The sequence below is a fragment of the Maylandia zebra genome, linkage group LG10, assembly GCF_041146795.1.
Source record: "Maylandia zebra isolate NMK-2024a linkage group LG10, Mzebra_GT3a, whole genome shotgun sequence".
NCBI lineage: Eukaryota > Metazoa > Chordata > Actinopteri > Cichliformes > Cichlidae > Maylandia > Maylandia zebra.
Window position 1 is genome coordinate 20,058,210 of NC_135176.1, and position 18,152 is coordinate 20,076,361.

The window sequence follows — 18,152 nt, forward strand, 5'->3', positions numbered from 1 at the left end:
CTTTCTTCCTTCTGCTCCCTCTAAATGCCATCTTATCATCTTCACCTCCTCTTTCTGTCATCCCTCCATCCCTTCCTCTTTCCCATCATCTCTTGCTCAAGCTCTGACCCCTCTTAACCCTATAGATTACACACACACACACACACACACACACACACACACACACACACACACACACACACACACACACACACACACACACACACACACACAGGGAACCCCTTAAACCCCGAGGCTTATGTGGGCCCCTTTAGACTTTGAGAGGACACACACATTCACACACACTGGTATCTGTAGCACCCCTACACACAGAAAAACACACACTCAAACTGCCTTCCTCGCGCCGCGACACTCGTCTAAGCCCTGAACACACACCACCTGAGACTATAACCCCCTCAAACTGCTCACACACGCACAGTCTGAGCCTATTAAGCCAATTGTAGCAGTCTAAACAGGCACAAAGCTGAGCAGTGAGGTAGGTAACCCCTCAGGGCCACGGAGACGAAAACAGAGTCAAAGAAAGAAAAAAGGAGGTTGGGAGAGGGAGCAAAGCAGAGGGGTGTGGAGAGAGAGGGTGAGGTGAAGCAGAGGCACAGAAAAAAGGGAGGAAAAGGAGGAAGCGAGAAAGGGGGAAGTGGAAGTGATGGAGGAAAGTAAGAGAAAAGGGGATGATGAGGATGCTGAGTGATTAAAAAAAAGACAGTAAGAGTTACAAGTAGAAACTGAATGGCAGTCACACACACATAGACACACACACCCAGAGGAGAAGAGTGGTTGTGGCTCTTTAGGAGTCAAGCAGGCGTATGATAGGATAGCGTTGCATGTCGTTAACCCTATATTAACCCTGAGAGGCAGTGGGATGCTCAGTGTGCTATAACAAGGATTAACTGGGCCACACACACTCACAGATACACTCATACGTACATGGTACGATGGGCTAGCTGTCAGTCACACACATGTGCGCACAAGGACTGAGAGACACGCAATGAGCTGTCAGTCACTCTCTTTAATGGTTCGCACAGACAAATGTTTGAATTTGTTAAAGCATGAGTAATGTGTTTAAATGAGCGTGAGCCTTAACTCTGTTCACATGTCGATGTAATGTTTAAATGGTATGTAAATAAGTGTGCTTATGCATATCTCTTCATCTGCCAGTAACCCACTGCAGACTTGGCTGTAGCAACATTTTGGAGCCTTTTCTCTCTACTGTGCGCTGTATATGCTATAATGTAATATCAGTTTCACTTGGCTGAAACCATCCCTGCAGAAGCGTTGGGCAGCATTTATACCATGCAACAGTATCCAGGTCTTAGGGCAGTGGTTTCTTTTCTTTCTGAGAGCTTTCTTTCCAATTTTATGCTGATATGGGGCTCGTTTTAATGTGAGTGCAGATACTCTTCTTTCCTCCAGCATCTCCACAAAAGCCTTTGCTGTTGTTCTGGGATTCGTTTGCACTGTTCACACATTAGTTTCACGGAAACAGAATGCATCTCCTTCCTAAGTATTACGACTGTTGCCCGATCCCATGGTATTTATACTTACATACTATTGTTTGTACAGATGAACATGGTATCTTTCAGGAAATTGCTCACGAGGATGAACAAGGCTTCTGGAACGTCACAATTTTTTTCCAGTGTCGGGGCAGTTTCCTTTGGTTTTCCCATGATGTCAAGCAAAGGGGCCAAGACACACATCGCACTGACTCTGATGATGCTGATTAGCTCATCACAGGCTTCTAACGCTAGTGAGCAAGGTTTCAAGCTGTTTTAATAGCACACTTACTTAAAGTGCCTGGCAAAGTATGTGGACTGGTGGTCCATACATTCACGTGGAAAAGAAAGTTTCTACAGGACTCTATGTATTCCTTTGAAAAACTAAATTGTCGTATGTCTGTATGACTTTGTCAGCCTTTTGCATTGTGAAGGACTTAATTGTGGAGGAAAATCAGCCCACTCTTCCTTACAGCATTGCTTCAGTTCACTGAGGTTTTTGCACAGCTCGCTTAAGGTCCCACCACAGTATTTCAGTCAGGTTGAGGTTTGGACTTTGACTTGACCATTGCAACACCTTCATTCTTTTCTTTTTCAGCCATTCTACTGTAGATTTTCTGCTCTGTTTGAGATCATTGTCCTGTTGCATGATCCATTTTCAGCAAAGCTTTAGCTGTCAGGCTTGGCTGCTGTGCATTACAACCAAACATCTCCAATTTGGTCTCATATGTCCAAAGGACATTGTTACAGAGGTTTTGTGGTTTGTTCAGATGCAACTTTGCAAACCCAAGCCGTGAATAAACGCCCCAGACCACCAAACTGCCAAAACGTCTTCTTCTATAGAGGCGCTCACATCTGCTGACGGTCAGTTAAGTGCATTAGCGTCCATCATCCCACATTTTCACATAACTATAAATCCAATGCGGAGCTTGGCACGTGCACATCTGCATGTTGTAGCTTCATACTATCACCAGAGGGCAGTGTAAAAAAAACAGATCACAGACAAGAATGTGGGATACTCTTGTTTATGTTTGTGCTGTTTTTGGTCTTTTAGTTGAGCCGTTAAAAAGAAGGAATTTATCACAGACATCTTTGTAGCGAAGACGCCATTTTTTGTTTCATTTCTTCTTCATCCCGAAACATTGGCATTACCTTTCAGTTCAAGCCAAATTGTCAACCAATCCGGATTGTACCTTTGTAACTATTATAACTAAATGCAGCATACACTTGAGTATGTATAACCACAGATGCAGGGGGATATATCTGCTAAGCCCTTAATGTTTTCATTGTAACTGTTTAAAATAACTATTAAAGTTACATTTTGAACATTTCTTTGGAGTGGGTGAGTTAATTCGAGCTCTACTTCTGTTTACAATCAATGACACTTTAAGCTGTCATTTTGACTTTGCCTCATTCTCTCTCCACATGTTTGCGTCAAACAGCAGAGCTCCAGATGTTACACCAAGAGGCTGTGAACCACTGCAAAGTGGAGGGGGCAACAGGAAGTATCCCACGGTATCCACGGTAACCTTGACATTCCATCTTGACCAAGTTCCCTGACATCTCCCACAATTCACTCCGCTTTTCTCCTCCTGCCGTGGAAAATGAGACGTACACCCCCTGTGTGTGCGCGCACACACACACACACACTTCAATAGTCATCAAGCATCAATGTAACAAACAGTGACACACGTATTATGATTATGCAGCTATTACTTTGTCAGTTTGTGTCTAATATATCAGCTATTCTTTTAGGGGCCAAACCCAAGCCTTAGCCATGAATCCACACACGCAGATTACATACACACTTTCTAGGCAAATATATAAAAGGCTGTAAGCTGAGACGTTTGAGATAGCCGACAAAACAGGAGAATTGGGCGGTGGTGTGGCAATACTTATAATATCCTTCACGAACACACAAATGCACGTATAGCGTATGACACACGCACACGTTTGTGCACTTAATAAGATTTCTCCAAACACAAAGAAAAAGAGGAAAGAGGAGTTTTGCACCGTATAGAGCGAAACCTTGTACATCCCCTCCAAAGTGGCGAGAATAAAGAATCTCATTCATGCCAAATTATCCCTGTAATAACCTTTATGACCTCTGTTTGCGGCGCTGATCACACTGATGTTTGTCTTTATGAACCTTTAGTGAAGAAGCACTGAAGGACAGTCTGTAGATACAAAGCTGAGAGTCTATGGTGTGATTACTGTTCATCAGACGCTCATAAGCCACAATATTTAAACCTCAGTTTCAATTGTGTGGTTCCTCACGCCACACAATGGGGGTATGCTTAGGGTAGGGCATGGGAACACTGTCAGTGGATCGTCTGGGTCCTGTAAGTTGTGGAGTGTTTCCTCCGTATATCTCACTTGGTCTAGCACATCTTACATGCAGTATGATTGGACTGGAATCTGGAAATCTGGATATCCCGAGGCAGGGTCAAAACCCCGAACTCTTTGTCGTGTTTCTTGAGCCATTCCAGAGAAGTCTTTGCAAGAGTACTAGTGCCTCAGGGAGTGTGCTTGGACTGCAACAGTGTCTAGATGCTGTGAAAGTAATATCCACATGAATGCCGGCACCCGCTGCACTGCAACAAGAAGATCTGAGGTATTTACCTCATCTGTCAGTGCTTTTAATGTTGCAGATGATCAGCTTATATTATAATTGCCAAAAATCTTTCACAAACTGAAACTTAAACATCTGGTCATGGTGAAGTAAGAAAAAAAAGAAACACTTGGTACAAATCTGCAGGAATATGATATTTTGTACAGTGATTTAAGTTGTGTAACAATGTGGTGACAGGGAGTAGAATATTTCACTCCTCTTCCTGTGAATTACTCAAACACATGCAGACAGACCGACAGAACTGCTCGCACAGGGTTAAAACAACTGCCAAGGAGAAATCAGATTAAAATGAGGTTGGATCTTATTTCAGTTTTTCTCTGTCACTTTTTTTTTGTTCTTCTTCGCTCATGACCCACTTTTCTGTGCTGCTGCAGGAGAGACAGAAAGAGGGGTGGGGTGGATGTTAAGGGAGGGATAACTTCAGTCCTCTCCTGTGACAGACAGAAGGGAAGAAAGAGAGCGACAGACAGACAGAGACGAGCGGCAGGAAAACAACAGACGACTCCTGCTAGTGAGCTGCTTTGTGTTTCGCTTGACGTAGAGGAAACACACATTCATCTGAGCACTCAAGTCTGAAAGTGCGCCTTTGGGATGTAACAGAGCAGCTGATGTGTATTTGTGTCCCCTCTGCAAAGATCGATGATTACGTTACTAGAGTGCGCATGTACATGCAGATAAAACCTGTGTGTGTGTGTGTCTGCAAGTGTAATTCCACACTGTCACCACCCACTCATGAGTCCTGCTGTTTGACTTATAAAAGCAAAATTGGTTTCTCAAATGCTTCCCGTGCATCTGAGGCCGCTGATTCTATCGAGGAGTGACAGCAGCTCATCCAAACACACAAACATCCTGTCCCACCGCGCCGTTCAAACGGGTCAGCGCACAAACCCTCGTCCACTGTGTGTCTGTGGGTGTGCGCAAGTGTGTGCGTAAGGAGAGAGAGAGAAGAGGCAAAGTGAGAGACAGTACCTGTCGATGATAACAGGGTCTGAGGGTGTCTCATTACGGTTTCCACAGCTCTTCTTGTCACAGCACCGACTACGGGAAGAGAAAAGAAGACCGTCAGGGAAGAAGACACAGGGCAAAGTGGGGGGAAATTTGGGCATAGGGTACATTTTATGGAATTTCCAGATTAGAGGTTTAAGTGGGAGTGTTGCAGTGCGTGCCTTTCGTCTGCACTGATAAAACAAATTTATTACAACATCTGCAGAATTTGTCCCAATCTGTCGAAAACAGGCCATAGTGAATTTTACTGAAAGTCTTTCAGAGAAATCTGCCCTGAAAGCAAGGATAAAAATAGACCTGCAAGACAAGGAAAGTGACTGTATAGCAGGATCTGAAGGAAATACACTGTGGGATCGCTGCTTTAACAAATACATTAAAAAAGACACTGCCGGATTTATTGTTGGTCGTGGTTTGTCTCACTAGTGGGTAATTTGTTGCTGTGGTCACTGCCTAGCATTTCTTTTTTCCATTTTCTCCACTTTTTACTGCTGAGCTGGTTGATATTCATTACCAGTGTTCCCAGTATAAGGTGCACCTTTAACCACAGTTTGCCCATCTGGCTCAAACAATCAACTATTAAGATAGTAGTTTCATCCGAATCCCAACAACCTCTCAAACATTCAGGTTTTTAGGATTGGGCTCAAATAGATGATTTAATTTTGCACAGCACATTATAAGAACTACGCAGGTAGTAATTTAGCTGAATATCAAAATAATATAAAGATAAGTTCCAGAGCTCCAGGCACCAAGATCGTGTTTTGGCTTAAAACTGATCTTTTAACAACCTTAACCAGATGTTGCAAAGCTCCATTTTCCATTTTGCAAGATTGCCAGGACTCCTGCCCCTACATTACACACGCATATACTAACATTACATGCTAGGTCACAATTTTACAGCGTTTATTGTAAAACACCTGTGGAGAGCCACAACACTTTTTCCTATGAAACTAGATTGTAATGGGGCATTACACCTATTTTCATAGCCCATGAAGGTGACTGCATAATATGATTGTAACTCTGGGGTTTTGTAAAGTCTCAGAATAATAACCTCTCCTGGTGTCAATATGATACTGTTGGGGTTATGAAAGGTTAATTAGTTAAAATCCCCTCCACATGTGTTGCAAGAAAATGTTTCATGAGTACGTAATTAACAAGCTGAGATCATTTAGATGCTTATAGTCAAGTTTTTTCCAAAGGCAACATAACCAACAGCATAATCGTCTGGAAATCGAGCGCGAAAAGTCCATCCTAATTGTACTGATGAACCATCAGGTAAAGTGGAGATGGAAACAAAAAAGAAGCCCGAGGCTCCAAAAACATGTGGGTGGTATACGCACACGCACGCACGCACGCACATATGTGAGAAAAAAAACAAAACACCTGACATGGTTACCGAAATTCACACGTGTACTACAAGTGTGTCAAAAAGGCTTTCTTCCATGCATCAATTATGAATAAAGGTGTAAGCAGGAGGGCGGAGGATAAAGATGGCTATGGGTGGGGAGGGGGGGGGGGTAAAGAGTGAGAGGGTGTGCGTGGGATGGAGAGCTAAACGAAGAGGGTGAGAAGGGGAGGGAGGGGAGAGGAGGGGTCTGGGTGGGAAGAAGAGGAAGGGGAGACATCTCGGGTTTCCCGCTGTCACAGATGGCAGAGGTAGAAAGAAAGCGACTGATACGTTACACCTTTCTCATTGTCTCCGCTATCTGCCGCTCTTTCTGCTCTCGCTGTCGTTTGCTCTCTGCCGCTCTATGAACTGGGTCATTACACTGTAACTTTGGAGAGCAGAGCGCAGCAACAGAGAGAGGTTAGAGAGAGGAATCAAGCAGGAGATCAGGGACCGGGGTGGGGGGTGAAAAAGGAAAGCTAAACCAGATGAGGGAGAGGTAGAGGGAAGGTTGGGTGATGGCGTGGGAAACAGAGGGGATGGAATAGATGTGAAGGAAACTTAAGGGACAGAAGAGGAAGTGGAGGAAGGAGAAGAGTGTTTTATGCTATGAAAGGAGAAGGAAGGGGTGGGATGGGAGTAATGCAGGACCTATATCTGTAGATGCTGGTGAGCTAATCATCTGCTCTAACATGCATCTCCCACCAAACACACGTAAGACATGATTTTCACCTGATCTTTGTGCTTTAATCACTGAAACAATGAGTCCAAATCGATGCAATGTCTCTTACTTGCAATTTACATGTGTTGGGAGGGAAAATGCCAAAATAAATTCACAACTTACAAACTTTGTTTTTTGTCTCTGTAAATGAAAAATCTTTGGATATTGACTGTTGGCCAATCAAAGCTAATTAGATAATGGGTGTTTAACTTTAATTTTAATAGTCAGAATGATTAGCAGCTATGTTAACATGTCAGTGATCACATGATATAAATAAAGTCAAGAGATTAGCCTTAGATTTTGATTAGTTTAGCAAACATAATAACTTAAAAACATAAGTGACAGGCTCATCACTAATCCATAATTCTATTCCTGGAGAGATATGTTTCATTCAAATGTCTGTTTAAAAAAAAAGATACAAATAATAACAGATAAACGTCTGCTTACACAGAAGCTGAGCAGCCAAGGATTTTCCAAATTCACAGAAATTTGTCTAAAAGTATATTTCATGTCCTGGAGTTTCCAAAGAAATGAAAACTATTATGCTAAAATGTCCACAATAAATTAAACTCACCTTAAAAATAAAAGCAATTTCAACCAGCTATACCGAGGCTGCTCTGTCAGACAGAGTGAAATAAAATATCTACAATGCCATAAAGCTTCTTGATTTGAAAGAGGGCAAATGTTAAAATACACTGAGCACGACCAACATTTGTATTAAGCGCGTTCATTGAAGCATCTATTGTCCAATTTTAGAGTGAAATCACTCACGTATTCGTGCCAGCGCTCCAGCCAATTTTGCAACGCAGGTCTTTGTGGTGGCAGATTGGCTGGGAGCATATGGCTAATAGCACTGCCGTGACAATAAGCCACACTGATTAATGGACGCCCTGAGCTCTTTGTGTGTGTGTGTGCGTGTTGTGTTGTGTGCAAAGCCCCCGCTGCAGAATCAGCATGTGAGAACATGAGGCAACAGCCGTAACTTTGACCTCAGCGGCTGTTGAAGACAAGCGACTGTTTACACTCGCTGCAGAAGCCATACTTTCTGCACTGTTGCTCCCCCAAAGGAAGTATTTAAAACAAAATCCTGCAGGACAGAACGAGCACCTTCTACTGTACGAGAGTCATACCGTACAGGTTACGCAAGCACATTTGATTCAGGTCCGCAATTATCCTCCACTTGATGAACGGCAATAATTTACAATAAAATCTGTTGCCAAATTGTTTATTTATATATTCACTGTAAATCCGAATTTCAATTGGTCTATCATGAGCCTCTCCAGCTGAACTGCCTGAGGAATATTCACCAAGCTATACGATGAAGTATTAGTGGGCCTGATTTCACAACTAAAGTCCCTGTGTGCGCATGTAGATGAACCCCAATTTATATTGGTACAGTTAAAGTTTTTCAGTGACAAGGTCAAGGAAAAAGAACAACGTAATTCATGTGCTAAATCTGAATTTTTATAACTGCGCTGTGCAGGGCTCTGAATACACAAGCATACTTCTTTGTGTCTACGGATCTATGTGTGTGTGCGAGTGTGTGTGTGTGTGCGCGAGTTCCTGCCTATTTTTTATAGTCAGATTGAAGAGCAAGGCCCATTTGTTAGCCATGAAACAACAGAAGGGTTCAGATTGACTAATGAGTTTCTCTGTGTCCTAATTAACCAGGCGTCAGAGACACATGCGCACACAAAATACACATGTTCTCGCGCGCACGTTTCCTATTGTATAGGATAGGTCGGCAAAACGTCCCTATAAATAGAACTTTCCTCCCAACCTACTTCCAAAGAAATTCATCTTAAGCTTATAATTAAAGCAACAACTATGATAGCCAAAACTCATCTTCCTCAACAGATAGGGCTTCAGGTGTGTGTGCGTATGTGCGTGTCGGGGGGGTTAATGAGGGTGACAAAATAAGAAATGTACATAGCGGTGATTGGTGAGAACTTCACAGGCAAAGTATGCTGGAGGAGAGAGGAGAGATGTGATGCATCTGTTCTCACCTGCACATGATCTCATGTGTCAGTAGCACTCTGCACATCTCTGGGTTCTTGTCCTGGCCTTCGTAAACAATCGGCTGAAAAGAAAGAGGAGAAGAAGAAAGCGGAGAGTTAAACTCGCAGGCTCCAGCGTGCTCATTTCACAGCACACCAAAGCCTCTTACTGTTTTTATTTACGGTGTGTGAGTGGCTCACAGAGATCCATTTAACTGATATGTAATACAACAACAGAGCAATCATCAGAAGTTGGACCGATGAGATTTGTTAATGGGATCAGTGAATTGTTTTTGTGGGAACTTTAAACCTTCATTTTCAAAAAAAAGCTTTGAGGAAATTACTATCTTAATAGTAGATTTATATCATAACGAGCATGAAGCTGCACCTTGACTTGTAGTTTTTCTGTAACGTAACTGCACCGTACACTAAGAATAGCGCCAAAGTGTTATTGAGATAATAGGTTAGGTCCCACTTCACCTCCATGAACGCATCCTTCATCAGTAGCACCTCTACTTCACATACACTCACACCCATTGTGTCTCACACCCCTCCTTACACACACACACATGCACACATACGCACACACGGAGCTGATTCACACTCATTGTTTTAGAAAATCCTCAAAATAACAACCATCATCTCATCGGCTCCGGAGAATGGTCCTCACATTTTCTGCCTCTGCTGCCGAGGCTTCACCTGCTTCTGTTACACAACACTCCCGCGCTGCTATGGAAGCAGAATAAACCGGCATAAGTCACACACCACTAAGCTACCTATCAATCAATACGCACGCCCTGTCAGTCTTTGGTCTGCAAAAGCTGGTTTGATGTGTCGTACCGAAAACTGCGGCGAGCCTGACTGAGTGACAAGATCGCTTTCCTCATGAGCAGCCAGGAAGTTTCTCTGCCCTTTAAAATCATCTCTGGCTCATGTTTAGACTGCCTGCTGCCATCAAGTGAACAATGATGAATGAATAAAGCTGATTTTAAGACCACTTAACAAGGCCACACTGACACCGCCATACTTGGAAAATGAGACATGTATATTCACATGTTAATGCATACCTATGTTATGTCTAAGTAGCTTTAAAGCTTATGGACTGTCAGATATACTACACATGGCCCAAAACTCAAATGCAAACCCTCTAAGAAGAATAATCAGTGCTTTTATTTCACCTGTGATTCCTTGTCATTCTCCATGAAGTGAAATTAACAGGGGCACACTTTGCTGGTTGCATAAAACAGGATTCAGGGGCACAGTGGAGAGGCTCTGAACCTCCCAGTGGCTTCTTATTGGGGCCTCAAGATGAGCAAAGGGTGTAGGCTGAACCTCTCATTTGTACCAACTATGTGAAACTTAATGGAAAGCAGTGACAGAGGCTGTACTGTCTGAGGGCCCCAGTATTGTAGCCTAAAGCATTTCATACTAATAGCTAGCTGTGTTTTCTGGAATTGGAGCCCCCATGTGTTTCAGGCCCCGAGGCCCTTGTCAGTTACAATTTTCCATGCATGTGCATATTCCATTTGAACCCCTCCTCCCCACGCCTGCAGGAAATCTATCGATATGTGAACCTGGAGACCGAAAAGCTCCTGGTGGTCCAGGATTCCAGGGATGTGCACCCACAGTCGATTCAAGCACGGGGTGAAAATATGAAACAAAAATGAGCTCATGGAGGAATCTGCACCAGGCTAAGCTGACATTCTCCAAGAAAAGCCAATCTGACCAAAAGCTGTCAAAGCGTCTGACGCAAGTTCAAATACGCAGGAAAGAAAATAAGCGTTTGTTCAGATTGTAAATATTTTAAATGACCTCAGACAAAGAAGAAAAAAAAACGCTCCCATTAACACACTACTGAGGTTGATCCGACATCCAACATCTGAAACTCTTTCTGGAAACGCTCACTCATCAACATTTGAACCGTAAAATCCCCCTGATTGCCCTTTAATGAAAGCCAAATCTAAGTGTGGGGAAATGCAGAGAAGGACAGAATTCTGACAGAGCAAATCTGAAGAGGAAACGTGTTTTATAAACCACAGTTGTGTCTGTGATTAGTCCTGCTCCTCGCGCCATGGGAAAAGAGTGGGCCAGGAGAAAGCAATGAGCTTGCTCCCTAACCTCGCCGAGCGCGCATCACCATCATCTCTTCCCTTTTTTTTTTTGCACTTTGCTATTTTCTTGTCTTACGCCCACACGCAAACACACAAGTAAACCATTAAACCTTTGGCTGGGTGAATGCATTGATCTTTCTAAACAGAACAGCCGTGTCGCCCGTGACACGTACCACCACATAACAGCCCACCTCCTTTATTTAAGGCGATCGGGTCAACAGCATAGATGAGCTACAGTCTGGGTCATGCAGCAAAAGTAAAAGTTTGTAACTGTAAAAGACATCCAGTTCTTTCCCACCTGACTGATTGCTGCTCGCCCTGTGCCAACAATCTTTCTTTTTTAAACCAGTTTGGTTTTCGAGAGAGGTCTTGCGTTACGGAAGATAAAACAAAACATTAGTATTTACAGCAGAACTGCATGAAACTAAGGTCTAAAGTTTCTAATTGGTCTGCCCTCATGGCAGCTGGAGACCTCTGGAGCTCCAAAGAGGAAAAAGTGACAATGCAAAGATACTTCATCCACCCTCTGTGACAGCCTCTTGTGTTAGTGTGTACCTTCCTCTACCGCCACGGCCCACGTTTGCCACTTTGCCTGCTCTGCTCCTCTCTTTCATCTGCTTTTCCCTCCTCTGTCTCCTTCCTCTCTCCACCTCAGCAGGCCTTTCACACAGCATCTTTGCTTCTCTGTTCCCCACCTTTGAAGTGGCGTGATATGTGCGGCATGTAAACAAGGATCCGTTAAGCAGGGGAACACACTTCCTCCTGCGTTAGTGTCAGGTCGACTAGCGAGCTAGTGATCCGACAGGGCCGCAGTGACAGACGCTTTATTCTCCGGGACAGAGTCGTGATCAACGAGCTCCACGCTCTGCTTCTGAAGACTAGGAGGTGCTCTCCTTCTCCGTTTAACACAATCAGTTCTGGCCCTCAGCGCACAAACACAGAACAGGTAGACTTACAGAAATAGAACAGAAACAGGCAGCAGCTTTTAAATGCCAAATGTTGGAGTAGGCTTTTCCTTTACTGGCTGTTAAATCACAGTGAGAAGGGTGGAAAAAAACAGAATAAAAGCCGTTTGCCTCATTATAGTGTGTTGCACATACTCTGAATTACAGAGTCGAATATTTAAGTAAAACTAAAATTAATACTTTACACCGCTGATCAACTACTAAAACTGAGAAATTCATACTAAAAACAAATCTATGTTTCTATGGTTTACTCTGAATAATCTTAGAGAAATGACCCTCTTGCTTTCTTGTTTTTATCGTCTTCTGTTTCTGGGCTTTTAAACAGTGAAATGTGTGAAAGGTATGCTACTACGGCACCAAGAGAGATTAACGAGACTAGAATAAGGCTGGATTTTCGAGCATTTGCATCATGACAAATGTAACTATTGATGATTATTTCCTAAGTTGTAAAACAGAAAGCCTGTTTCATTATCACGGTTACAAACTCAGCAGCTCTTTATTTTGTGTGTTCCTGTCAAAAATGTGTTTGGGCATGCTGGGCTCGGGTCGTGTGTTTTCAATTTTGGTGGATGAAGCCACATCTTGTTAACAACCAGTGAAATAAGAGCGACACCAGTGCAACCTCTGGTCTTCTGTGTGGCTTCTTCTTCTTTTCTTTTTTTCTTTTTTCCCCCGCCTGGCAAGACAACAGTGGGTGCGAACAAATGCCTGTGTGTGCGGTTAGAGACAGCGGCCATGACATCACTGACCAGCTAAGCCAACCTCGCGACTGTTTTGGTTTGACCACCTGTTAAAGTTCCATTCCTCCACTACTGGGAATAACACACACACACACACACACACACACACACACACACACACACAAACTGAAGCGAGCATGCTTTACGCCTTCTCCAAAGCACCTTTGCACATTTACTGTATACATACAGCACTAAACACCTGCTCCCCTTCCCCATCCACACAGCCACAGAGCAGCACTCACACAGTGCAAGGAAGGCACCACAGGTGCAGCACACCTGCCTCCATCCTTTTTTCCCCCCCTTTTCAAATATTGAAATTCTAAAAAGCCATTAATTTTTTCAGCATGAAAAAGTGTGCATGTATTTAATTTTTTCAAACTCTACAGGAGAAAGTCCCAACTGTGTGTATGCGTGTGCGTGTGTGTGTGTGTGTGTGTGTGTGTGTGTGTGTGTGTGTGTGTGTAGCTGGTTGTCACCCCACCAAGCCGAACCTAAAGAGTGTTATTAGGAAACAGTGTGGTCTCTTAGGCCTGCCAGCGTGCACACACACACACACAGTATGTGGTGCAACGTGGCAGCAGTAATGTGAGACTGTCAGAGCCTGGAGTCACATTAGTAAGTATTCAGTGCATGGTGGGCTTCTTGGCTCCTCATACCTTGGCTTTCACAACACACACACACACATTTTGAATTCCATCAGGCAGATAACTCTCACTCGCACTTTCTTCATGAACAAAAACAATCAGTTTTCATCCTGACTTTACCTGCGGGACCAGGAGCGCACAAACTGAAAATGCATCCCTGTCTTCCCGCCTCTCTCCTCAAACTCTACCTGCTCCTCTCTCTGTCTCCCCCCCTCTCTCTCTCTCGCTCTCCCTCCCTCTTATAAATGTACACATAAACAAAAACAAGAGCATTACCAGAAAAATTGGATCTGATCGGAATGCTTGATACGCAGCAGACCAAATCCCAGAGGTGCCCTTATATCTTTCCACTTCCTACTGCGAGCAGCAGAATTACGCTCCTGTTCCTCAACACCCGCTCGCTGCCTCCTCACTCTAATCACAGCGAGAGGAGCACAGGCAAAAACGCCTGGAGCCATGCCGTATGTGTGTGTGTGTGTGTGTGTGTGTGTGTGTGTGTGTGTGTGTGTGTGTGTGTGTGTGTGTGTGTGTGTGTGCCCCCACCCACATACACTGTGGAAACACCCACCCATTGAATCATACACGCATAAACACTCATTTCTGTGTGAAATAGAGGAGGGCGGCGGAGAACAAGAGGATCAGTGGAGCAGCTCTTTGTCAGAGAGGTAACAGGAGAGGTGACAGACCGCTCTGAGAGTGTGTTAGGGTGTGTGTTTACCTGTTTAGTCATGGAGTCTATGAGTCGAACATAAAAGTCCTGCTCTGTTCTGATGCCTGTTGGGATCCAGAGGAAGGGAGAAATATTGTAAACTTTACACATATTTTAACACACAGTGCAGCACGTTGCAGGGCATTTAAAATACGTGGAATTAGGTTAGCAAAGTGGCAGCAGCGGGAACAAGGAAACGAGATTAACGTCATTTACAGCAATAAGCTCGCAATAAATAAACAAAGGAGCGGGGCAAACGTAATTCTGACTGCAAATTCTTTCTTCTTAAAGCTTTTATTAATGTTTCCTATTTAGGCCTGAAATATGAGTCAGTGGAGAACAGTCTGAGAGCAGAACGCTTTAAACGCTCACACTTGCGACTTGACACACAGTGGCTCCTTTTTAACGAGGCAGAAAGGGGTTGTGAAGAAGGTGAGAGGCTTATTAAAGATCAGCCAGCAGCTGCTCATCAGTTCAGTGTGAAAATAAATGTTGTTCAGCTTCTGCATTTCTCTCTGCTGCGATGCAAGCCTTACGCCAAGCCGGCTGTATCCATATAGCTCCCAAATCACACGAAAATCACACGTTTAACTCGGCATAGTTTACACAACACGAGACCTTGGGCGTTCAGCCCCGTGTTAAGGTGGTAAATAGATTCAAACACCTTGTTTGTTGACTTATCTGATAAATTGCTTGTGCCTATTCTGACTCCCAAATATCAACACATGCGAGACACGAATTGTAGCTATTGTTTATTACACAGGAGGCTGGTGCTGTGATGTCCCTGCTTGGGTTAGAGTGCAGCTCACACTGTCAAAAAATTATTTAAAAAAAAAAAAAGAAAAAGAAAAATAAAGAGCACATAAAACTGGACAAACTAATTTAGGGACAGTGACAGCAATGAAGCCACAAAGCTGGGTCACATCCTGTAACAGCTGCCTTGAAATTTGACTAATAGAAGTCGGTCACGTTACACAATCGTGAATCTCTGCCCTGCAATTTCGTTGACATAAATTCTGGAAGCCTTGATAACCCATTGCAACATTTTTTTTTACTACTTTGAGGACAGGACCCCCCCCCCCTCAAGAATCAGCTGCTGCCTGTGTGAATATCATTAAGTGTCTGATAAAATAAGACATGAAGCTGATCTGGCAAAGCTGACTCTAACTATGCATGCATATATATATGTGAGTGTGTGTGTGAGTGTGCCAGTCTGCTCACCATTACTGTAAAGAAGCTGTAGCCTGTAATGAATCCCGTTATTGGTCTTCTCTCCGCTGGTCTCCTTGACACACACACAACAAACACACAGCTGTTTATGGAAAATTTAACACCATTTTTAAAAAATAGCAAGAAATTAATTTTTTCCTCTTTTCACATGTAGGCTAGTGAAGCATACATCCAACTTAATGAATTCTTTACAGCGGTCTTGCATTAAATAAAAGCTGATTTATGCTCAGAGGAGTGCAGCCCTGTAATTTCTCCGTGTGTAATCGTGGTGTTATTGTGGATTTTTAATTCCTGCGTAATTACTAGTTGTGTTCGGAGGGCCAATAAATCCAACACGGAATTCTCCCGATACATTTCATCTAATTTAAGCCAAGTCATAATTGATGAGAAGCCCGGGCTGCAGCGCCGTTGTTTATATAGAACAAGTGGTTGGGTTGAATGGAGCTGTAAATTAAAACAATTTAAACTCCAAAAGGCATTTTTTTTAATTTATCAAATACACACGAGGGTTTAAGGAGGTTTGTGCCTTACAGTAAATTTATAATGCTTATAATATTGTATTTTTAGTTTTTAATAATAATAATAATATAAATAATAAGAATAATAATACAAACAATTAAAGGACAGGTAGTTCATTAAAATGGGACGTTAAAAATTCATTCAATAATGTCAGAAACCAAATTTAATATTCGAGGCCTTCACAAAATCTCAGTAATCTTCCTTCATCTAAAAACTCTTAAGACCAACGTGTATTTCTGAACCGACCTTCTCTTTTTCGATGAAGTCCACGAAGCTCGTCCTCTCGATCTCCACCGGCTGGCCCTGCCGGTCGTACAGAGCTAGGACGAAGTGGAAGAAGTTGGACTTCCGCAGGTTGGAGGGCGGCTGCTTCTCAAAGTGAGCCCGAGCCAGACCCACTCCACTGCAGACACACAGACGGAGGGGGTGTTAGAAGCAGTCAGAGGATGTAAAGTTTTTATGTTGTAAAAATTAGAAAAATTCAAAATTAATATAAGAAGGAAAGCAAATTAAATAGTAATAATTATGTAAAGTTAACCTAAAATAAATAAATAAAAACAAACCTAAAGGGCCTACAAGCACTGAAAGTATAAAATCTAGCTTGTGCTCTTTTTTTTTTTTGGCAGATTTTCCTCTTATTTTAAAGATTGTGATTATGAAAGCTGCCTGTTTTATTTAATTATCTCCTGAATCTGTAAACCAACTTGAAGCACAAACTTGCTGTTCGCGTAAAGGGGAGATCGTGATAGATCCACGTTTACTGTGACTGGCTGTGGTTCAGTTGGAGAATTTTATTCCCTTCTAATAAAACAACGAGTAAGTTTGAAAATGGGGGGAAGTACAGGATTTATTTTTCTCTAGCACAGGACTGCATTTATGTATTTGTTCTTTGTTTTAATCCTTAATAAATCGCATCTGAAACATATGCGGAAAAAATAATCTCTAGACCAAGCACATGCTGCTTACAACTGTTTAGTTAATGACAGCTTGTGTGGTAGAATTGTTCTGAATGAGATTATTAATTCTACAGATGATTTTATCAGCAGTTGAATGGACAGATTTTTTTTCGGACTGCTGCACTTCCATTCCCAAAGTCTCAATTCTTGTACAGCTGCAGTATCCTGGAGGAGAACACGCAGGCTGATTCCATCTTTCGGTAAATGAGTGATGGTGGAAGTGCTCCTCACTTAGGCACAGCTCACCTTTGGGCGGCCGTGTTGGCGTCCAGCACGCCGCCCCCCTGCATCCAGCTCCGGACGTTCATTCCTCCCAGCGGCTCCTCTTTCAGGCTGCTGCCGCTTCTCTGGATGCTCTCCTGGATTCCAAACATTAACAAACCTCCTGAGCTCGATGCAAGTCCCTCCGTTTGCCTCTCTCCTCCCGGCTTTGCACTTGTTCTCTGGGGGATCCCTTTCAGTGACTCGAGCGGAGGAACCTTGAGACGCACTCTTGCTGCTGGTGCTGCGTGCGCTTAGAAAGACCTCAATCCAGCGTGCACCCTTTATTCCACTTTCTCTTGTCCTGAGGAGGGAGTTGGTGCTAAAACGGTAGGCGAATCATAATAAGTCATAAAATCCAGAACATCCAAGCACTTAAAAAAAGGGTTAAAAATCGCACGCCCTGTGCGTAAAATATGTGTGTAGGGTGGAAAAAGTCACTCCTGGTGCGCGTGGAAACCCACCGCTTTGGGCTGTCACAGAGAAAAAAACAGAGAGATCAGCTAGTACCCGGATCAGATGTCATCATTTTCTGACACTTCTTTCTTCCTCTTTTTTTTGCTCTCGCTCTCGTCTCTGCCTCAGCTCAGTGGTCCGGGACGCGCTGGCGTCGGTGATGTCCAGAGCTGCGCTGCTTCCCGCGGAAGACTCCCGAGCTCTCGCCACTCCGCTCTCTCTCTCTCGCTCGCTCTCCCTCTCTCTCAGAGGAAACCGCTTTGTGACTCTTCCCAAAGGACCCTCTCTGAACCAAACACGGCTTCTCCCGCCCCGGGGGGAGAGAGAGAGAG

The 18,152-nt window shown here is 43.5% G+C and overlaps 1 protein-coding gene across 6 annotated transcripts in view; it reads right to left on the bottom strand.

The window, feature by feature from the left end:
- Positions 1-18,152, bottom strand: part of LOC101485350 (transcription factor COE1) — an 88,399-nt gene extending 70,247 nt beyond the window's left edge. For all 6 annotated transcript variants that reach the window (XM_012918854.5, XM_023152443.3, XM_004550268.6 and 3 more), the window contains exons 1-6: positions 17,350-18,152; positions 16,394-16,550; positions 15,620-15,683; positions 14,408-14,463; positions 9,239-9,312; positions 5,092-5,160 (exon numbers count right to left, since the gene is read on the bottom strand). In XM_012918854.5, coding sequence (XP_012774308.1) covers positions 5,092-5,160; positions 9,239-9,312; positions 14,408-14,463; positions 15,620-15,683; positions 16,394-16,550; positions 17,350-17,477 — 548 coding nt within the window. In that variant the 5' untranslated portion in view covers positions 17,478-18,152. The remainder of the gene's footprint in view (positions 1-5,091; positions 5,161-9,238; positions 9,313-14,407; positions 14,464-15,619; positions 15,684-16,393; positions 16,551-17,349) is intronic.